This window comes from Zootoca vivipara, chromosome 7, assembly GCF_965207765.1.
Source record: "Zootoca vivipara chromosome 7, rZooViv2.hap1.1, whole genome shotgun sequence".
Taxonomy (NCBI): Eukaryota; Metazoa; Chordata; class Lepidosauria; order Squamata; family Lacertidae; genus Zootoca; species Zootoca vivipara.
Genome location: NC_142590.1, coordinates 37,618,062 through 37,642,190, shown reverse-complemented (window position 1 = coordinate 37,642,190; position 24,129 = coordinate 37,618,062). Strand labels below are relative to the sequence as shown.

General features: G+C 42.4%; 1 protein-coding gene across 1 annotated transcript in view; it reads right to left on the bottom strand.

Annotated features, from left to right (window-relative positions):
- Positions 1–15,809, bottom strand: part of C8B (complement C8 beta chain) — a 33,149-nt gene extending 17,340 nt beyond the window's left edge. The window contains exons 1-5 of the mRNA XM_035123144.3: positions 15,625–15,809; positions 10,838–10,994; positions 6,304–6,442; positions 2,858–2,999; positions 259–391 (exon numbers count right to left, since the gene is read on the bottom strand). Coding sequence (XP_034979035.3) covers positions 259–391; positions 2,858–2,999; positions 6,304–6,442; positions 10,838–10,994; positions 15,625–15,716 — 663 coding nt within the window. The 5' untranslated portion in view covers positions 15,717–15,809. The remainder of the gene's footprint in view (positions 1–258; positions 392–2,857; positions 3,000–6,303; positions 6,443–10,837; positions 10,995–15,624) is intronic.
- Positions 15,810–24,129: the final 8,320 nt, after the last annotated feature.

Below are 24,129 nucleotides of genomic sequence, written 5' to 3'. Positions count from 1 at the left end.
ATGAAAAATCCTCCTTATGAAGGAAAAATGCAACTCATAATACCTGAAATGCAACTCATAATACCAGAGGTCTTCTGGATTATCTCTAACACACATATGTAGAGTACTTGAGATAGCCCAAGTGACTTGGACTTCACATAAAACAAGTAAGCATAAAACATAAATATTTGGTTGAGCATTATTTTCACTTTAATAAATGGCTTGTTGTATCAACAATCCTAGGAATTTTAACTGCACACACAGCTCTTTCATACATACCTCTGCCAAATAGCTTTCTACATTGTATGGTTTTCTGAAATTGGTGTCTCTAATATACTGGGGAGAACATGCTCCAGCATAGTATTTATAGTCTAAAACCAATCCTTCCAGGTCGTTTGTGAAAATATTTAATCTGGGGAGAAGGGAAATGGATAAAGTTGTCATGCTTAGACATTGGCTATTCAAAGTAAGTTATACATCTTCTTTCGGCTACATATTTTAGTTCATATGAGGTCTGTAATCAGAGCATTCAATATTCTAGCCCAACTAACGAAGCAGTATCTGGCCTGTTTTGGCCTTGGAAAAGCTACACAACTTTTAAAAAAGCAGTAATGCAGCAAATTTGGTGTGTGTGTGTGTGTGTGTGTGTCAGAATCACATCTGTAATAGCAGCCTATCAAGCATACTGACTTTCCCAGGCACAGTGAACAAATTATATTCTGTTACCATCCAGGAGAGAACCTCCAAAGTATTATGCATTTTTTCATACTTGCACTACTTGTAACCCACTAAGCTGAACAGAACCCAGCAGTCATGTGTGGCAGTCCATGAGAGTTAAAATGGTTAAATCCTGAAACAGTTAAAACCTGTTCCATTGCTTCCTTCCTAGACGTGTATATGGGTGGGCAAGGGCTTGTGTGTGAGAGAGGCTATAGCAGGCATCCTCAAACTGCGGCCCTCCAGATGTTTTGGCCTACAACTCCCATGATCCCTAGCTAACAGGACCAGTGGTCAGGGATGATGGGAATTGTAATCCAAAACATCTGGAGGGCAGAAGTTTGGGGGTGCCTGGGCTATAGTATATGCAATAGAACCTTAGCAAGTTGCCTTATACTGAAGTCAGACCACTGGCTCAGTCAGTTCAATATTATCTATACCAGATTGCAGCTACTGTGCTTTCCAGACAGGGGGGTGATGAGGGGATGAGAGGGGGGGGCAGTGCACAGGAAACAGAGCAGCAAGACCCACCACCAGAGCCAGAGGGGGTCCCTGTCTCCCACAAACACAGCAGGCTCTGAGTCCCTCTAGGAGGCTGGGGCAGGCAATAACCCACAGCCCAGCTCCCTAGATGGCCAGGTGGGGCTCGCTATGTGATTCCTCAGCAGGAGTAGGCTCAGAACAGGTGAGGGTCACAAGCCTCATCAAGCCCAGGTGCTGCAATCACTGAGGTGCTGTGTCTGCTCAACTAACTGCCCAAGTTGATGGACTTCAGCTTGGATGCTCCAGGATCTCTGTGGGCATGTGGACTGACCCTGTCCTGGGAACTTGACATACTGACTTGCCACCAGGTAGGCCAGGGGTTTGGGACACCCAGGTGTAGAATTTTTTTTAAAAAAAACATTTCAATATTAATTGTATTAGACCTTTGGCTAGAATGTATTAGTCCTGTTTTGGTGTGCCTGCATTTTATGACTTCTGCGATAAACTCCTTTTCTATCTGACTCTGAAAGTGGCACAAATGGTCAATGTTTTGCTACTTCTGCTTTGAGTTAGCACTGGGGTGAAGAAATCCGGCATCTCCTTGAGAGGTTCAGGGGAACAGATAGGGACAGGAATGTCAACAACTGTGTGGAAGGCCTGGTTGCTCAGGAAACAATGATATACAGTAGTAGGACATTTGAGACCCAAATGGTCTGAGCAGTTAGGGGCACCCCAAGGTAATTGCAGGGGCGAAGTATGGAGCCATGTGTGTTTTACTTCTCATGACCTGTAACCTTTCTTGATGTTTGTGGAAGGATGTTTAGGAATGTTTCAATGTTTTATAACTCTTTGTGTGCTGTGTTTGAGCTATAAGCTTTGTTCTGTTTTTACTCTGGTCAGACCTTTTTCTGAAGTGGGTGGTTCGGCTAAAACAACCATGTTATGTTGAGCTATTGAAATAGTATCTAAGCTTGCTGTAATTCTTTTGGTTCCATGTTTTATTTAAAAGCTGTCCCCTTGCCTGGGTAATGAACAGGTGGTGGAGAAGTAGATTCTTCCCATGAGCTAATGAAGGTTCAGATGGAGCTAAACTGTATGAAGTTTCTAACACCTGTTGTAAAATTCTGCTGCAACAGGGTAACATGGCTACTTTTCTAGGAAGTATGAGAATGTGTCTCAAAATCCCCCTTTTCTCTAACCAGTCATGGAATTTATTGTTAGTTCTTCTAAAGCAGGAGTGTGAAATCTCAGCCAGGCCCTTGAGCCAAATGTGGACTTCTAGGCCTATTTATCTGGCCCTTGAGACTCCACTAAGCTATTTCACCTCACCTCTTCCCAGGCCACAGCCTCACCAGCCTAGTTTCACACCCTTCTTGACTGTTTTTGGAATGTTTCCTTGAACTCTGTTAATCCCTAATGGTGGTCTGAATGTAGGGTAGGGGTGGGTGGGTGCAGAAACTAACCTGCTGAATAAAGGTAAAATTTACATTTGTTGCTCCGCCTACTTTTACCTCTGGTCCCACCCACCATTGGCACATCACTCTGGGGAAGATTGCCCAAAAGTGAATGTGACCCTCAAACTGGAAAAAAAGGTTCCCACCTCAATTCTAAAGGTAGAATTGCAAACTGTTCCATTTGGCATCAGTCCTGTTTCTGGAAATATAATGGAACTGCTTACCCACTTGCTAGCATTTGTATTCCCCAATATTGTTCCATCTCCTGGCTGCATTTTTTATATACTTTCTTACAATTTCTTTCATCTGACTGATCCCCACAGTCATCATCTCCATTGCAAAGCAGCCTCCGATTAATGCATCTCCCTACAACACAGAGTGGGAAACACACTAATTAATTGTTAATCTGATATTTCCCTTTAGCTCAATCAGTGCAATGCTTTGCCCCTGACCCCTGAAAATGTGAAGATGCAATTATCAGTTTATTTCAGGGAAAGCGCTTGGCTTATCTGTTCCTTTACAAATTCGGGTTTAATAACCAGGCACATTTAATTGATTAGGATGAGTCTGCATAGTCTTAACATTTCTGTAATATTATTTTGAACTTAAATTAGCGGCAAATTGTATTGCATTTCTTAGGCAAAAAGTCGTCACTAGCAGAAAGAACTTGAGAAATATAGTGCAATTGCAATTGCAACATACAGCCAATATATAACCTAGCAATCTGGTTGAAATATAGAATGAACTGAGTACTGAGGATCATTATTTTGAAAAGGCAATGCTTCTGTACTCTAGAATTGTGCTGAAATGCTTGAAAACATGCGTATACTGGCTTTGTTTGGATGTAATAATAAACTATGGTTTACTGTTACTGTACATCAAAGTTCCTTTGTAAATCTCAGGCTCACACCTTCCCTGTTCTGGTTTGCACTGCCATGAGAAGCACTGCCAGCCTACTGCTAGGCAGAGTAAGGGAATTATCTCAGGTGCAGATGCTAGGGGAGGTAGCAGTGGTCCTTTTCAATTCCTCCTGAGGCCTCTGTTCCTCAACAATTACCCTCCATTGGAGATTAGAAATATGTGTGCAATATGCCTAAAGTAGCCTGCTGTACTCAGGTGCACAGAGATATACGTACAGACAGATGCTATCACACTGTATGTGTTATAGCAAGATTTAACTGCTAGTTAGTTTCTGTACATGAAAAGGGGTGTGTGGAACATGTTGCTATTTGCTTCAGGCAACAAGATGCCTTTGGTCAGTCCTGGTGGAAAATGGGAAGCTTTCACTTCCACTTTTTATTTAATGGCCGATTAGTGTTATGTCATAAGCTGGACAAACCGTAGATAGTTTAAACTATGCTTTGCTGAATGCAAAACTCACTTTATGAAGCTGTCTGGTGTCCACACACCTTAGTTCACATTAGCTAAAGTTTAGGATTCAGATAACTGTGGTCAGTTGGAGATGGAGGTGAAATCTTCCATTCTCCTCACTGTGCTTATGCAAAAGAAGAGACGGGAAGGCGGCCACTGAAACCCAAGGCTTGCACTGTCTCATTTATGTTTTGAAAAATAACAGTCCATCATTATATTTGAATGAGGCCACTGTCTGCAAAAAGTTGAGAAACTGAACAGCCTGCACTCAATGTCATATGCTGAGAAGCAGCACTTTGTGGGCCAAGTTTGAATACTGAACCAGTATCTAAACCTTGGGTTTATGTCCCTGTTCTCTATTCCCCCAAACTACAATAGGACGTTACCTACTAGTGATTTTTTACTGCTGTATTTTAATCTATCGAAAGCTGCCTAGATTGGCTGGGGTAACCCAGTTCGATGGGTGGCATATAAATAAATTATTATTATAATTATTATTATAATTAGCAGCAGTAATATATAAATATGGCCACCACCTAAGGATTCGTCATCCATAAAACTGAATTCCAACAAATTTGTACTGCAAATCCTACTTACGGCACTCTTGAGTCTCTGTTTTCCAAACTTCCTTTCTGCCCTGCCATAACCCTTATTCCTGCTCCAACTTCCTGCCTTTCCCCCCTCTCCTTGACCCCCAAACTGCTTCTGGTTCTGCTTTCACTACTTTCTTGGCTTGAATAAGACCCTGCCCTAAACTTTTTGAAAACTGGGACCACCTGCTTTCTATGAAAGCAGAATCTGCCAAGGTTGCACATAGCCTAATACAAAGTCCCTTTCCCATGGCATCCCATTTGCATTACCAACTTAATGCTTCCTACATCCTTTCATCACTTGCTGCAACCACCAAAGAAAGTACAATTTCTGTAGGAATTCCAAATGTTGCCATTGCATAAAAAACAAGCAAACCGCAACCTGGAGTTTCCTGGCTGCAGAAATCGAGACAGCACTGCTGTGCCTAATAAATCCTATTTTTTTTGTTTTATAGTGAAGTTTGAGGAGAAAGCTGGTACGGAGTAATTCTTAATATATTACGAACGTTGATGATTGCTGCTGCAGTATCTTTTTTTAAAAAAACATGACTGCAATATTTTGACATTCTAGCTGTGTATAATATGAGTCATTAGAAGAGCTTGGGAAGGCAGTTTTCTTATTTTTCCTTGCTGCAGTTTATAACCCAGAACAGATCTGAAATTCTTCGCAGCCTGTCTAAAGCATCTATACCTCCAACACCCTGCCATGTATACTGCTGGAAAATGCACATGCAGGCATGATTATCAAGCAGCCTTGGGCATAATGTAATCCAATAAATTTAAACAGCAGACATGAGAGAAAGCACGTGATCTTCATTTTGATCTGTATGGACCTCTTAAAATGAATCTAGAAAGGGAGCCAGGAACAAATAAATTTTGTTATGATAAAGCTAACAGAGAACATATCATTTATGATTTCTGAAAGATGACACCACCAGGGGCACACAGCGGGTGGGATTGAACATTGTGCCTTGTGTAGGAACATGGACATTCTGTCTGCACAAGCACTGCACCTCGTGGAATGGAACTGTTGAAACTATGGATTAAATATGAGCATGCAGTATGCTGGTGTACACAGTTGACATTACAGGCACTTCACTCCTTCCCCACTCGTGCTCTATATGTGCTGCCAGGAAACAGTCCATGGTCTGACTTAGTCTGAACTCAGGCTTGTAGTTTGTTTTCTCCCAACAAACCATAATGAGAAAGCCAATAAAAACCCTTTGTTTCAATTCAGGGTTTGTCGGAAAAGCAGCAAACCCAGATTGGGATATAGTGCCGGGCCCAGACTCTGGCCTGATTCCCAGCAGCGCAACAGCAGAAGTTGCTCGAGAGAAGTGAATCACCCACTGTTTTGCATCATTCACCAGCACACTGTGTGTTCACATATAAACCATAGTTTAGTTTAACTGTGGTTTAAAATGCTGTGCAAACCAGGCCATTGTTTTTCCCTGTTGTTCCATTCTTTTTGCTGGTTTTATAATTATGTCTATTTAATAATGCAAACCATATCAGATTTCAGTTGCAACAAATCAAACAATGTGAACTATTACTCTACAGCTTAAAAGGTCTGCCATGAGTATGATTTCATTCATTCTATTAAGTTCAAATTTTCATGCACTCTACTGTATTAAGTTCAAATACAATTCAATACATGGGGGCTTAGCCACTGGTTTCAAATTTAGGAAAACCACTTCTTATTCACTAACCTGTGGCACACACAAAGCCTTCACATCTAACTGTATTCCTGCAAGGTCTGTTTGTAACGCAGTCTTCAGTTTCTTTGTCAGAGTAATCACACGGGTCACCGCCAAACTGAGAAGGCCGTTCCACATGGACAAATCTGTACTGTAACAGAATAGAGATTATGAAGTCCAGGTCTCATAAATTAAAAAAAGGCATGTATCCCAGATATCACTAGATCTCTGGTAGTGGCAGCACCAAGCATCAATGGTAAATATCAGAGTTCTTCCTATTCCATCTCTGTGGTTAAGAAGAAGGCATCTGATGGCATCATATATATATTTATTAAATAAATAAATAACTAAGCCAGCCTTGATCAAATGATCTCAGGATCAAAGCAGAGCCCAGTTCCCGATATATACCAACTACCAAAACAATCAATCCACAAATCAATTTACAAAAGAGAAGGTAAAAGTAAAGTACTAGTGTTAAAATTTATATCACAACATAGTGCAAGCGGTTTAACACTGGTTGGCCACTGTGGGAATAGGATGCTGGGCCTGATCCAGTAGGGTCATCTTATGTTCATACATACACATTAATATCCTGTTAATGCCCAAGCAAATGTATAGAACATATGTTTCCAAGTTGCTTTCAGAATGACAGTCATATTCTTAACAGCATTGATTCTGAGAGGTCTAATTCCGATTGAAGCCCAATTTTCTCCCCACTAATAGAATAGTGGCCTGCCCAGGGCCGTCTCTAGGCCTGGGCTGGGTGGCGCAATGCGCCAGGGCACCTGGCCACCAGGGGCGCTGCTGTGCCCGCCAGGCAGCTGATGTCTGTCCAGAGGCATATGGGCTAGTGGCTCGTTGCGTGAGGGCGCCGGCCTCTCAGGGTCGCCTCAGCATTCGCGGGTCGCAACGAGGCACTAAGCCCTGCTGCCCGCTTGGTCAGTCCCCGAGCTAAATAGGTGCAGCCCGGAGGCTGACTTCTGCAATGCAGCACAGCTTCTGATTGACTGCAGGAAGCTCCTGCAGCCAACCAAAAACCGTGGGTGCCTCTGGGTGATGCTGGCATGGCTTCTGAATCAGAAGCCGCGGACGCCACTAAGCACCGTCCCTTCCTTCCCTCTGAGGTGGCCGAGCGGGAGGAAGCGGCCAAGAGCAGGAAGGAAGCGGCAGCGGCACGGAGACTGCCTCTGTCACCCAGGCCAGCAGCATGGGCTCTGCGCCCCGCTGAGACAGAGAATCCTCTGCCCGCCAAGCTGCTGTCACCTGATGAAGCGGCGGGAGTGGCTCCCAAAGGGCCTCCTCCAGGTCACCGGTGCCCGCTGCCCCACCACCACCACTCCCGGGGCACAGGCGGTGGCATGGCAACCGCCTCCTGCTCCTTGGGCTGCTGGGTAGCAGCGAGAGCGCCGGCAGCGGGTTGTAGTCAGGGAGCCCCAATGGCACCCTCCGCCCCAGGCTAAATTTTGGGAAAGGGAGGGGGCACCAGAGGGACCTTTGCGCCACAGCGCTGGATGTGCTTCAGACAGCCCTGGGCCTGTCTACATGTTCCTTCTTGTATCAGACAAAACCATGCAGGCTGTAGGCCACTTAAGCTCTTAGCCCATAAGCAAAGCTGGCCAGGGATAAGATGGGGGCAAGTAGATCATCAATGTTGATAGGATTCGCACAGAATTCATGTTCCCTGCAGCTTGGAGCAATTGCTTTGATGAGAGGATCGGGGTGGAAAGTCAAGGCTCTAATTTAATGCTCTGAAGTAGCATGCTGGCAAGTTCTGTCACCACAGACATCACTCCATTGCCTTCACGTCCCCCTTTGCCCCTGGATTGGCAATTGGGGAATTAGGAGAAAGTACCCCTGAAGAAGCCAGATCTGGCTAAGAGACTTCTAGGTACTGAAATCTCCTCTAGGAACTGCAGCAGTTTTTGGATCAGCTGATGTCGCTGAATTAGTCCTCTGCTTTTGGTGGATGACTCCTGCCTTTCTGCGTATCTGCCTGCTCTTCTGCCAACCATGAACTCACCTCCCATGCTCCACAACAGGTGGTTTCCTTTCCTTGGGACCACACTACTTTTTTAAAAATGTTCCCTGCATCCTCACCTTCTGCCATGGTCTCCAGAAGCCCTTCTTGCTAGCAAAGGTCCAGTCCTGCCCCAAACTAGATCCTAAGTGCCTGACAGGGTCCCAGTTTTCATTACCTCTGACACCCTCCAAAATCCTCCATCCTGAAACACTAAGTGAGCAGGCCTGTGGAAATCTCCGGGGTTTGCTTAGTACCAGATACACGTACCTTCCATCCTGCCTTGTCATACCATTAGGGCATATTTCAGAGATCAGATGTGCTCATGCAACTCTTTTCTATGATTTCATATTTGCTGTGGGCTTTGACCTACGCTGCCCCTGTTAATTGTTGACAGGGTGACTAGGAGGCCCATATGCAATGTATCACCAGTGCTGTCAGTTCCATTGTGATGCTGTGGAAGATGCCATGGGAGAAAGGTCTCAAACTTTCACTGGCTTTTGTGTACTTCCAGTCATATGCTAGAATGCCGATAAGCTCTCTACCTCTAGATGCAACAGCTAGCATGCAATAAAACCTTCTCAGTTACAAGTTCAATATTATCTGTGCTCTCCTTGGTTTGCTATATCCACTTTTCTTAGCATCTAATACAATGGGGCTTTCAGCTGCTATTCCAAATACAAAAGTAATGATGATAAATAATCATATGTAAGCTGTGGCTCTGAGCAAGGCCAAAGAATCACTACTCAAAAAATGAGTAGCCTTAGCATGGTGACAAGATGATATTATACGGCACTTTTGAAGATAATGGGAATCTTACCACTAATGTCTGTAACAATCAAAGCCTTAGTCTGAGGACACTTTGTAGGTGCAAAATGCTCAAGGATGAAAAATGAGCGGCTGTGGGCCATAATCTCCCAGCCAAAAGCAAGGATATTGAGGGCGCTCCACACAAATGGGCTCTATATCAGGAGTGCTCTAGCATAGCTAGTAAAGTGTGGCAACTCCCCAGTCGCTTTCTGTACAAGAAAGACAATAAAAGGCTTGCTCCCCCAATGCTGTGCAAAGTGCTTTGCTGACCCTATGCTCTATGCCAGGCATCCCCAAACTTCGGCCCTCCAGATGTTTTGGACTACAATTCCCATCATCCCCGACCGCTGGTCCTGTTAGCTAGGAATCATGGGAGTTGTAGGCCAAAACATCTGGAGGGCCGCAGTTTGGGGATGCCTGCTCTATGCTTAGCTCTAAGGGCTTGCAGAGCACTTTGTGCTGCCCTCCCAAATGCCACACAGCCAGCTGGTTGCTTGGGCATTTTTGTGAAATGCTGCACAAGGCACTGACAGGTGTCATTGACCTGACATCAGATAATGTGAAAGGTGGGTTGCCTTGCCAACCTGTCAAAGGTGGCCTGTGGGGGTGGGGAAGAATAGGAAACTGACACACTGGAGCAACATAAAACCTATCTGCTCCATCTTTGCATGCTCAAGCAGTGGGACTGCAAGCAGGCTGTTTAAGTGGATACAAAACTGGATTGCCAATAAATACTGAAGTTGGGATTATGATACCTCTGTTGAAAATAAGTGGAAGTAAGAGAAGACAGTGGGTAGTGAACATGCAGATTTTTAAATCATGACTTTCTCCACACAGCACAAAAACAAACAGTTTGTTTTTTAATTTACCATTTAATTTACAATTATGGAATGTGGACAACCAAACAGGTATGTGAACAGGTGAACAGGTACAATGAGGTCTTAAATTCAGACCAGGTATTTGGGCCCCATAAATTGAACTGAACTGATTAATCTGCAGATTTACACCACCTGGGAATATTGGAAGAGGAGGCAGTGTCTATGTTGTGCTTGTGTAAGTGCAGCCTCTGGTACCTGTTGGCTGAGCTGGTGTGATGGCATTGGATGCTCATGAAGTTTCCTACTGTTTAGGGAATAGAGCTTGTCAAAATGATTGTAATCCAACTTCTGAAGGAAGGAAAAGTTGCTGGTTTGACAAGGATTGCGGCACAGTCCCTTGGGATGAGAGGATGCTTGAGGGACAGGCTGGAGACTAGAAGTGCATGGAAGCTAAAGGTCCCAAAGGCAATGGGGGTGAATGAAGGAAAAAGAAATTTGGGGCAAGATAAATAATGGCTTGAAGAAAGGAGCAAAGGAAATGAGGACAAACTAAGTTTCTTTTCTCATCCGCATTTTTTTAAAAAAACTTTATTTCAAAATAAAATTTCACGTTGTTGCTTTTAAGGAAGGGACTCTCTTTAAAAACCACATAGATCAGTATGGCTCTGTATTGTATGCTCTGTGGAATGTCCATGTATAGATATGAGAACACAGAAGGCCACCCACAAGACAAAAGTGGGCATTTTTAAGTGCTCTGAAAAATGAAGACCCAAGGAAACGATGTGTAAGAGAGACATGGAGTTGAAAGGGAGCCATTTTTATTTGAATTAACCGGCCAATTTGCAAGCTTCTCATTGCAATACATTGAAATACCACACAAGCAGATCACAAAGACACTCACCCTTTTCCTCTGGCAAGGATCGCAATTGCTCCATGATGACCAGCTGGAAAGCATACAATCGATGGACTGTGGTGGGTTGCTGGGAGACCGGCGCCATCTGCCTTTGGTCACATTGGTATCGGCTCCATATAGTTGAAGAGAACTGTCTTTTTCTCCACTACATTTTAATAGAGGGAAAGCTATTTTTCCTTTAGGGCGCATGTCAGTCTGTCTCCTATTTCTTAACGCCAGCACCCACCTGGGCACCAGTTTAGAGCACTTCCCATTCACAGAAAGAGAAATGAGGTGTCCAATTAAAGTACACAACAGTTTTGCCACTCTGCCTTGTGCAAAGTTGGAGTTGCACAACCAACTCAAGTATTGTAATTGCTGCATGAGCAAAATCCCACATACTTGAATTCTTGTGTTGATTACTAAGGATACGTGATGCAGAACTCTGCATGGACCACTGCATGCCCATCAGCATACCACGGAGAGGCATTTATTGTTGCAGTCAACATACAACCTCAGTGCCCAGTACTAATGGGTGTGTAGATAGTATCCAGAGTTGATGTTGCATCTTAGCTGAGGTGATGCCAGGGCTGGATTTAGGTTTGATGAGGCCCTAAGCCAGGCACCCCCAAACTTCGGTCCTCCAGGTGTTTTGGACTACAATTCCCATCATCCCTGACCACTGGTCCTCTTAGCTAGGGATCATGGGAGTTGTAGGCCAAAACATCTGGAGGGCCGCAGTTTGGGGATGCCTGCCCTAAGCTACTGAAGCTAATTGGGCCCTTTATATACCAGGCAGGGCCCATTACTTACATCATAGGAGCCTATACAACACAAAACACTGTTGCTGTGTGTAGGTTTTATTTTATTTGTTTTTTATCTTATATTTTGGAAATGTACATCCAGATTTCCCCCCACCCTTTAAATTCTTTCGGGGGCCCCAAGAGAGTGGGGCACTAAACTATAGCTTGTTTAGCTTATATGTAAATCCAGCACTGGGTGATGCCAATTGACCAAAACTCACTGAAACTCAGTACATGGTGAGACAAAATCTAATAAGCCCTGGCTGAAATTAACCGGCCACTTTGAAGTCCCTTCCTAGTTATTGGCTGAATTGCTATGATGTCACAGAAGCCTGATATTCAGAGCTTATTCACTGTATTGAATTAGAGGCCCTTCCTCCACCCTTCCTGCTCCATCCACAAGTATATGGTGGTATATGTGCTGTCACTGGATTAGGTAACTGATAGACGGATTTGTAGCTGGTTGACCGACCGAACCCAAAGAGTGCTCATTAATGGTTCCTCGTCATTCTGGAAAAAAGTGATGAAAAGTAGGGTGCTACAGGGTTCTATCCTGGGCAGGGGTGCTGGCTTGGGAACCAGGTTATGGGTACCCATTGGAGCCCATGACATGTGCCATCATGACATCGTAACATCATGACACCACATTGTGGCGGTGGCTCGGCGGCACTTCTGAGGCCTCGGGGGGTCTCGAAGGTTACATGTTAACATATGAAGGAATTTTATAGGTTTTAATCTATATGTATTAGTACAAATTGAGGAAGGTAAAACAAATATATACACACAACCTATTCACTTTCTGTAACTAATACAATACCTGATAGGAATCTATTCTTTTCCTTGTATATTATACAACCCATCAGCAGTTTCACACGAAACAGAATACTTCATATTTCAATTTGACACACTGACGATTGCTACCTCCATGTAAAACATTATGAGTCAAATGTTAAGCCCTTTTTTCTCAGACAAGGCTATTAATAAAAACCTGATAAGTCTCTCTGTGTGCATGTGGTGAAGCCTTTGACTGCACAAATGACATGAAATAATACTAGAAAACCTCCTGGTATCACCAGCAAAAAGAAATCTATTTACTGATCATTTTCAGGGTTGAGTTTGCTTCTTCAGGTGTTATATATCAGAAACATACAGAAACAAAACATGTAAGAATAATATATAGGAAAGACAAGAGGCAGTAATAATTTGCACACTAGCTGTGCCCCCGCCCCTCAATCATCTTTGATCTTCTGAACCTGGGAGACTCTGCATGAACTCCTAAGTGTCTCCTTATGCATTTTAGAATTGGAGTCCTAAAAGACTGCCCTCCAAGTTATGCTTGCTAGCACACTTATCCCTGCCCTCTTCTTCTTCCTATAACGTATTTTAATGCTAGTCTGAAAACTATGTGGTCCACCAAGCCATATTCAGTCCCGAGGATTGTTAAGCCTGTTCTACTGCTGCCTTCTAGGGTTGGAAAAATGGGAGGGGGAGTGTCAACTGCTTGGCAGAAGGATGCAGCATTTGGCTTGGGGGGCCTGCAAATTGTGCAGTCCTGTTTTAATGAGCTCCCATAGGACTAGGGAGGCAAGATGTGCCTGTTTCAAAGACACCTTCAAATAGGTCTCATTGTATTTTCCAAGGAATACAAAACATGGTGGGGAGCGGCAGTGTTTTGCCATCCTTAACACACAGATCCATGAGTCTTATTTACATTATTATTATTTTGGGAGCAGTAAGCATGCCTGTTGTCGCAACTATTACTTCCTACAATCAATTTTCTGAAAGTCTTTGGGAATGTAATCAAACTTTAATTACAAAAGAAATTAAAATGATAATTAATTTTTCACTGGCAGTTAATAAAAGCTTCTATCCACCTTGATTATGGTGGGTTAAACACCCAGAGCAGGGTGTAAATTCTGCTTTGAGAAGTAATTTGAAAAACAACAACAGCAAACCAGAAATAGAGAACAAAGACAAAGGCTATTTTCTAGAAAGATGGAGAGAAATAAACAATGCAGAAATAATTAAGATGGGAATGCCACTTGCTTCAGCAATTTCTTATAGCAGAAGCAGGTTTACAACAAGTAGATTTACATGACATAAGTATACATTTTACACCGCCATGATATATTCCAATTGCTTGCCCAGTTAAGAAAACAATTGATATTTCTCTTAACTGTACTGCTTACAACTTAATCAGGCATTGAAGGGTTTGATCAAAAATGAAACACAGTATACCTACCTGACATCTGCTTAACACTTTTTGTCATATTAAAATAAATGAGTGCTATTATTAGGAACAAAAAGCAGCTAAGTAGCGAGGGGTGGCTGTTTCTGGCATAGAGTGCAATTCTGCAGAATAAGATGACAAAAGGGGTTGATGGGAGAAGAGATTATACATAATGAAGGTCTGAGGAAGTTACAACGGGGCAGCAGTGTAGGAGAGGTTAAAAATAAGGATGAAGTGCCTGAGGTTAACATGTAGGGAAACAGAATTACATGATCAAACAATAGGTGAAAAATGTGAATTTAGTGTGGTTTTTTCTTTTAAAAAAAAGAGTAGGAAAGAAGTTATAGTCGTCTTTCAGATGACTTCCTGATAGAAGTAGATGTACAGAAAAAGGCAACTCTGGGAGATGTAATAAAGGATCCAGAGTTTCCATGGCTGCTAGAGGAGGAGGACAGGAAGCAGTCAAAGGTGGCCCTTTAGTGGCACGCCTCTGAGATGGGCAGGCGACAATATCTTAGACAATATCTAAGAAACCCAGAGTGAAGATTCTTTAAGCATTCATTAGCATTGTGGAAGAATCATGTCCATGTGTTTATCCTATGAGCACCAGTGTGATGTTTAAAGGCCTACAGCCACGTGGACCTTTCCCATAGAATCAGCTCTAGTGTTGCAGGCCTTTAAATGTTATATAAGAGCAGTGGGATAAACTTATAAACAGCAGCACATCTCCCGTAATGGAAGGTGAAGGATTAATGGTTGCAGACTGTCAGGGGATTGTTGTGGCTACTCTCGAGTAAAGATGCTCCAGTCCGCTCTGTCTTTAAGGGTTTTATTGTGCATACTATTTACAGTGCAGAGATAACAGAAAACATGACCTCCTAGTCACTCGCAGAATCCAGCAATGGCGCCCTTCTGCTTTGGGGTCAGCATAATAGCTTGGGGACCCCAAAACGCCGCCCCCTAAACCTGTGTTTGGGCGCGCGCCTCAATTCGGGCGCTGAAAACGGCTGTGCTCTCTCTTCCCCTTGTTGGCTAGGGCAGTGCAAGGGCTCTGACACCTCGCTGAGCCTTCCCTCCTCCAAACAGCTCCACTCCTCACCCCCCCCGCCTGACCCGCTGCTCCCGTTCTCGCTGGGCGAAGTGCTGGTCAGGATGTCGGGGGGAGGCTCCCTGTAGGGAGTCCCCCTGACACAGACCTTCCAAGTGTCCCTGTTTTCCAGGGGCAGCCCCAGATTTGCAGAAGCTGACCTGGATTCTGATTTGATCCCGGAATGTCCTGGGAGAAATGCTGTAGGGTATGGAATAGGACACCCCTATTTTCATTGGATAAGTGTTGGAAGTTATGTGGTTGACAGCATGGAAACAGAAGGTATCACCCATATGAAGTGGAGTATGTGAAAAAGTGGAAGTGACAAGTTGGCATATTACAATATTCACTCCCCTCCACCCCACCCGCCATATCTTAAATTTTAGACTCGACTAGGCAAGGCAGCCACAGGGAGAAAGATGTTACTGAATATCAGAGCACCATTTCACATACTTTGGAGTCTCCAAGCGATCAGGCTTGTTCAAACGCATGTCACTTTGCAACATGTTCAGTTCAATATGGTCCTCCTTTGGAAAAACTTTGCTACTAATCCAGAAATAGCTCAAGAGGCACTTTCCATGTACCACACAAATATCAAAACAGAAGGTTACCATTAAACGTGACTATCTATCATGTTACCATACTGATATTGGTTTGAAAAACAATATTCACTTACCTGGAGCAATGCAAATTTACAAAGCTTATGCTTGCACAGATCACGAAAACCCTGGCCAGCCACGAACAAAGGAGTATAGATGCTGCACTCATGTTTTAAAGTACTGTGGGAAATCTACAGCAGGTTTCTTTACTAATTCCGTTTGCTACCGTGTTTGAAAACAGTGGGGTGAGCAAGGTGGATTAGTAGCTGTTTCCCAGCAGGCAAACAGAAGATAAGCTACAACAAATTTAACAAAGTTTACTGGTTGGACAGAGCCTTCTACTGGGCCGCTGGAAAACTGTTGGAGAAAGTCGGAGACATGAAGCACAGCTCAGGACCTCTATTTACTGGCCTGTCTAACATAAATCTAAGGCTGCAATCCTATAGCCAGTTATTGAGATTTAAAATTGGAATTCTATGCATAGTAACCTGGGTGTAACATGCCTTATTAGACACACAGTGTGACTTACTACTGAGTAAGGAGACACAGCAGGGACTGCAACCTCTCTTAACTTCTACCTATAATTGGCTTCCCATTTGCAGATTAACATTACAATTCTTTGTATTTAATGGTGCTTAGTCTCACGCAAGTATAGGATTTCACTAGTAAAGTATTTAAAATCTTAATTTAGAAAAGATTTGAATAGGAAATCCTTATCGCCCTCAAAGTCCAGTTCCTACTTTTCTGTTTTAATCCTGAAATAATCAATCGCAATGAGTTAAAACACAGAGACTTCCTTGATTCTGGAGTAAAACTAAGCCATCTGCTAAAAGTATAGGAGATCCTGGTCAAGATCAATAAAGGCTTTAGGGACACACACACACACACACAAACACACATTTATTTTTAATTGTATATTTTTATCTCATGGCAGTAACATCTTGAATAATACACTGCAGATCATATTCTGGAGCTATAACCACTCCCCATCAGAATAAAAACAAGGGTCATGAAAAGAAGAGCCAGGGTCTACAACTAGACACAACTGCTTACAGTCCGATGGTTGGTTAAAGGAATATTTTCACTACCTGTGATGTAGATCCGGCAGTCATAAGCAGGTGGGAATTCCACAGATAACAAGGACTGTACCAATTTAATTGTAGTTGAAAGTTTGTGCCAGACCGCAACCACCAGCAATTGCTTCTTTTTCCTACCAATTATAAATAGAGCTGCGAGTGCGGCTATGGGTTAAACCACTGAGCCTAGGGCTTGCCGATCAGAAGGTTGGCGGTTCGAATCCCCGTGACAGGGTGAGCTCCCATTGCTCAGTCCCAGCTCCTGCCAACCTAGCAGTTCAAAAGCACGTCAAAGTGCAAGTAGATAAATAGATACCGCTACAGCGGGAAGGTAAAAGGTGTTTCCGTGTGTTGCTCTGGTTCGCCAGAAGCGACTTTTCATGCTGGCCACATGACCCGGAAGCTGTATGCCGGCTCCCTCGGCCAGTAAAGCGAGATGAGCGCCGCAACCCCAGAGTCGGTCACGACTGGACCTAATGGTCAGGGATCCCTTTACCTTTATAAACAGTCACAGGCTCCTTTAAATAATAAGTTGAGCATAATCTTATCTTTGAGGGCCGTTAGTACATCAAATTTCTAAGGAGGTTATGTTTATGCGTAAATTTATTTGTAAGTTTTTACAAACTTTCATGGCAGCTAACCATCGGATACAATACAACGCCATTAAAAAACCCCCAGAAGAATATATAAAACAAACCATAAGCCAATTAAAAACAACAGAAAACAAAAATGGGGGATAAGGTTATAGAATTCTATTTGCAGTGCTACCACTAAAAGGGCCCTGTTTTCAGACATTCTCCTTGAGGAGACCTGGAGGGCACCTTCTACTCACTTTAACTTGCCTGGCACACGTTCTTCAGGTATTCTAATTATTTAAATGTGTACTTCACGTCTCTGCGTTCTGTGGCCCAGAGAACAACAGAGAAATATAAATACAATATAAAAACAAGTATAAAATAAAAACAAACAAAACCACTCTGGTCCCTCTGAGGGCATGTGGAGCTTTGGTCCAGGGCACCTCAGGAATCACCTGAACCCTTACATCCCAGCTTGATTACTGAGATCATCTGCAGGAGCACCACTGGCCACCCCGAGAGTTGGTGAGGCTCATTTGGCAGCAAGAAATAGAACCTTTAGTGTCATCGGCTCAGTATTGTGGGATAATCTGCCAACAGATTCTGCAGGCACCTTCTGTGCTGATTTTTAAATGTCTCCTGAAAACTTTTCTTTCCTACCAGGCGTATGCAGGCAATTAGGAACACATCTGTCCATAATGGTTAATTGAGTATTTTGCTTTTAACCTTTTATATAGTTTACTGTATTGTGTGGTTTTGTGAATTTCATTGCAAACCACACAAACAAAATAGCAGTATATAAATATTTTAATAAGTAAATGAATAAATGCCTCAAACCGGATACATTCTGAAATGCTATAATTTCAAGTAAATAAAATGAGTGACCTGTAATGGAAAGTCTAGATTAAAATCCTAGCTCTTATATGCATCAGTCAGTGGGAGCATCTCTTGAGCAGACTTCAGCACTAAAGATGATTATGCTGGCAGAGGGTGGGAGGCAACTTGCCAGTTCTCTCTTTCCTGGCCGTCTCTACTGTCACCACATGGGAAGTGACTGCAGGCGCAGGGGCAAATTGGCAAAAATTGCCCCCCTCCCAATAGCAAAATCCCCCTACTACAAAGCTGGGCCCTCCGGGTGGTGGTATACTCCATCGGCCTCAGGTAGCAGGGCCCAATAGGTTCCCCATCTTTGCTCTACTGAACCAAAAACCTTCTGTGGGTGGAAGGCACCTTTCTGTCTGCAGGAGGTGAAGTCTGGATCCAGCCCGTTGTACTAGTGTCTAAAGGACATTTTTTGTGTGCAAAATGCTATGAGTTCATATGCAGATGTATTACTATCATGAAATCTAAGAGACATGAATTACTACAACATGCATCCCTTATACATTTATAGGTCCCATTCAAACACGAAGCTGAAAAATAGAATTGTTTTATTGCAACATCATTTCTTTACAACAAGCAACTTAGGAACAACCGTTTAACAGAGAGCTTGTGCCAAATCAGCCGACTCATTATGGGAAGTGCTCAGGAAAGCCTGAGTTCTGCCAACTGGATTCTCAGCAGATGGCCTAACCGATAACCTTTCCCCTTCATTGGTATTCAATGAAGACTAACAATTAAGAAAGATGGTTCAGGCTGTCCAAAGGTTTTGTCAGCTTCAAGTCCCATTGGTCCCATGACTAACAAAGATGTTTCTAGCAGTGGCTTGACCTTAGATGTTATCAATTTCACTGTTAATCATTAGTGCACAGATAAATGTCATTTACTGGAAAGTTTGTGGATCACTGTTTGCACAGAAGGCAAGCAGTATTGCCTGAGATTATAGATACAGAAAATGTTGTATATTTTATAAAAAGACAATGCAGAACAGAATCTGACGACCTACAGTGAGTGTAGTTTAGAAGCAACAATAGCACCCAGTTACTAGATAGGGAAATATAATTTATAATCTGCTGTTTTCCCCAAATACTTTTATTTATTGTTCTGCAGTGTTAACCAAATATACAGTGAGGGGGAAAAGTATTTGATCCCCGTTTGCCCTCTGATGAAGAAATGACCAGTCCATAATTTTAATGGTAGGTTTATTGTGCCTGTGAGAGACAGAATAACAACAGGAAAACCCCCAGAAACCTAGAAGACAAAAGATCCCCTATCAACCAGCCAGATGTCAGGCTACCTGGTATCTTCACTATATGTACAGTGGTACCTCGGTTTACAAACACAATTGGTTCCGGAAGGTTGTACTTAACCTGAAGCGTACTTAACCTGAAGCGAACTTTCCCATTGAAAGTAATGGAAAGTGGATTAATCCGTTCCAGACAGGTCCGCGGAGTACTTAAACTGAAAATACTCAAACCGAGGCATGACTGTAATGAATTTAGATTAGAATTACCTGCTGTAAGGGAGAGGTCTTACCTGTAATCCCAGCTCGTTACAGTACCTGTACAAAAGACACCTGTCAACAGAAGCAATCAACAGGCAAATGGGCAAATTTAGCAGGGGATCAGATACTTTCCCCCCTCACTGTATGTTAGAATGAAAATTTACACAGAAAGTTAGCAATTGTATCAGATACAGTGGTACCTTGGTTTGCATACGTCTTGGTTTGCAAACATGTCAAACCCAAAAGTGCGTGTCCTGGGTTGCAACTTTTTTGGGATTACAACCCATTTTTTTGGATTATAAATTTTCTGGGAGGCTCCATTGGCGAAAGCGCACCTTGGGTTACATCCTGTTTTGGTTTACAAATGGACCTCTGGAATGGTTTATGGTTGTAAACCAAGGTACCACTGTATTTGGGTTCAAAGGTATCGTAAATGAGACACCCAGAAGACATAACTGGGTACATGTTTGTACATACAAGAGTGCCAGCCAGATTGTGAACACTAGTATGTTATTCAGTCTTGATTCAAATTAATGGTCAGAAAAGAAAGTTATAATATTAACTTGCATGCCAGATCACATAACAGGTAATATCAAACTTTTAGAGATATTTGCTGTAATCCAGTACAGAATTAGCAATGCTAATTTGCTGTTATCCAGTACGGAACTAGTGATGCTAACATCCAGTGTTGTCATGCTGCCCTGAAAAAGTTGGCCACGGGTGAATCTAGTCCTTGAGTCAAAAAATAGTTAAAGACTCCTACAATAGACGCTTGGTGGTTTATTCCATCAAGCAGTATGAAATGTTCGAGTACAGTGGTACCTCATGTTACGTACTGCCCCCCTTATGAATGCTGTGGGTTATGCACTCTGCTAACCCGGAAGTAGATGCCCCTTGTTGTGACCTTTGCCCCGGAATGCAAGCAGAATTCACGCTCTGGAGGTGCCATTAGCGAAAGCTCGCCTCATGTTACGGATTCCGGTTACGAATCGACCTGCGGAATGGATTAAGTACGTAACACGAGGTACCACTGTATTTCAAATTTCAGTTGCTATTACAGTTTATGCTGGCTTCAGCCACTGGCAAAATTACTTTGTATATCTTCATACCGACCATAGTAGGTCATTATTCTTATTTGACATAAAGGAACTTGGATAAAAGGACTCATTCAACACCACCTAGAGATCCAGGATTGATGCAGAACCGACACTAACCATTCACCACAGTACCACATTGTCTTAATTGTTAGGAACATACTCTGTATGAACATTGTTCTTTCTGCCAACTGTTTACAGGCTTTCCCCTCCTTTTAAAACTTTTGACTTGGGTTCCCTTTTGGAAACAAGAATGCACTGAAATGTTGTTGGATCTAAGAGAGCTATGAAATCGGATTATGGAGATAGCAATTTATAAGAAGAGATATATTGCTGCTAATAATGCCTCAAATAGGCATGGCTTTTGAGTACATCATTTGTTTTCTTAGCTTTCTGATAAAACTTTTTGAGCTTGATAGATGGGCTGCAAGGCAAACATTTCCATGGAGATAAGACTATTTGGAACTGGGAAAAGCTAATTGCTGGACAGTTGTTTCATTAATGAGCATGATATCCCTTTCCTGCAGCAGAATAATTTCAAAAGGAGATAGGTAATGCTCCTGCAGGGAATCGGGAAATCTCAACAGGGTATCTTGTGTTATTTCTCACTGCCTCACAGATAAGAGAGAGGTCATATGATGTATATATTTCAATTTATAACCAATTCTGTTTACAACCAGAAGGGATAAAATTGCATCTTCCTAAAACACATTTATTTTAAACCTACAGGCCCCATTGAGATATAAACTCAGAATTACCTAGTTACTTCTAAGCAAGAGGCGGCAAAAATTAGAAGTAAAAATATATCAAAACTTAGGCCAAATCAGATGCCTTTGTTCTTTGCATGTTGTTTTAAAGGTAAAGGGTAAAGGGACCCCTGACCATTAGGTCCAGTCACGGATGGCACTGGGGTTGTGGCGCTCATCTCGCTTTATTGGCCGAGGGAGCCGGCGTACAACTTCCAGGTCATGTGGCCAACATGACTAAGCCGCTTCTGGCGAACCAGAGCAGTGCGCGGAAGCACCGTTTACCTTCCCGCCGGAGCGATACCTATTTATCTACTTGCACTTTGACGTGCTTTCGAACTGCTAGGTTGGGAGGAGCTGGGACCTAGCAACAGGAGCTCACCCCGTCATGGGGATTCGAACCACCGACCTTCTGATCGGCAAGCCATAGGCACTGTGGCTTAGGCATGCCCAATTGTTTTTTAAAACTATGGCTTGCACAGATAGCCTACCCTGGACGTAGCCAACAGGAGGTGGCCAGGTTGGCTGTGGTTGATGGACATTGTAGTCCAACAGCATCTGGAGGGCACCTGACTATCTCTGACCTACATTGTCTCAGGACAGTGATCATTCAGCAGAATTAGAGGAACAAAGGAAGTTGTCTGATAGAAAGTCAGACCATTGGCCCACCTAGGTCAATATTGCTGACACTGACTGACAGGTGGCTCTCTGGGGTTTCAGGCAGAATCCTATTATTTATTTATTTTAAGTATATGAATGTGTCTTTACTAATTGAAAAAGGCTTGTGAACAGTGCATTATATATGAGTGGTTAATGATCAGTTCTGTTGGGAACGCTTAGTTATGCCCTACCTTTTGATGGGAGTTTGTTATATTAAAAAGTAGTAATTATAAAACCTGCTAAGATCCAAGTGGAAGAACACAACATACTAGCAGTTCACCACAACCTTCAAATGTTATATTTACAAAAGTACAATTTTATGGTATATTGGAACTGTAGTCAGGAATGGACAAGTGGTCAACTTTATATATATTTTTCTATCACATTCAGCCTGCAAAAAAAAAGAGAGAGCAAATAATGCTTAGGATTTTAAATGTTTTTATTTGTAACAGTATTACATGGTGTGTTACAGAAATTAATGGAAAATTTCTAAAAATTTGTTGGTTTTTTTCTGCTGAATGCATTACACATAAAGTTAAGGGTGAAAAAAAGATATTCAACAAATGGTTTTCCTCTGAGGTAAAGTTAAAGTAGATCTAGAAATGTACTGCAAAAACAGTCACTTTTATCTTTCTTTTCTTTATTAAAAAAATATGTGTTGGAATGCAGAAATCAAAATGAATAAAGGTACGAGAGTAAACATCTTTGCAACGAAGGTGCCCAGTACATTATTTGATCATAGGTTTTGTCAGACAGTTGAATGACTACGATCTATCAAAATATTTTTTTAATGACATGGTTGGAATCAAGAAACTACTGGAGACAGTACAGGATGGCGAGTGGGATTCCCTGGTTTAAAATTTAAAGTGACAAATTTAGTGCTATTGAAGAGCAGGAAGGGAAAAGCTTGTTGACTCCCCTGAACCTATTATGTATCTATCAAATGGTACAGTGTAGGCTCTGATATTATCTCGCTTCTAGACTATGGCAAAAAATGAATCTTCTGATGGTGGGACGGGGTAGCTATGGAGTCTCTTGTTTCAACCCCCACCCCCAAAAACCCCACAACCAAATGTTTACATGGAGCAAATTTCTTTGTGAGTTCTGATTTTGCTATCCCAACTTGATTCTCTTTTATAGCTACTGTGTAGTATTGGTTACATAAACTTTTCCCATCCTGGGAAGGTTCTTCAGAGTCGTATAATTACAGAAATCTTCAAACTATGATGTGAATGCTTTGGTCATTAGCTGAAAAGCTAATGAGACCACAACCTACTCCAAAGTTTTATGAAGAACTGAAATGTCACCTTCTTCTAATCCAATATCCCAACACAAAAATGGTAAATAATAGGGTTGCTATATTTCTGGAAGCAATATTCAGTATACAGAAGTTGAACTTTTTTAGGCAATCAACCTCAAAATCTTGGACATTTTGCCAATTTCCCGTAATTCCCCACCGAATGATGTTTTCATGGGAATTCCAGATGTTTGGCAACCCTGTAAATATCTTTGCTAAGGAAGAATGTAGCATTTCTTATTAAATTCAATAATTGGAAGATTTATCTAAAAAGAAAATGTTTTCATTCACTTGGTTGAAGCAAAAATATACAATCCCACACATTTTAAATCCTACTGGGAAGGGTTTTTTTTGCATCTTTCGTTTGCTGTGAGTTTGCCACAGAGATCCTGACAATTAGAATAGAGAGAAGAACTGATAGGAACAGTGCATTAGATCTCACTTCTTTGATACTGAGCCTATCCACATCTAGTGGATTCACTCATTGGTAAAGCACACATTCAGCATATACTGTATTTCACAGTAACTGGCTGGAATTAGGAAATCTAGTTGCCAGCACCACCAAATCACCATCCTGTTCAGCTTTCAGCTGTGTGTGTAAAATGCTTTCATCCCCATCCAAACATATGGAAATATACAACTCCAGGCCTACACAAATCAATGGAAAATACACAGAAACCTTGGTGTTATGATCTAAAAACAAAAATCTGCACAACCCATTAAGCAATTCCTCATTTGGGTTCATTAACTT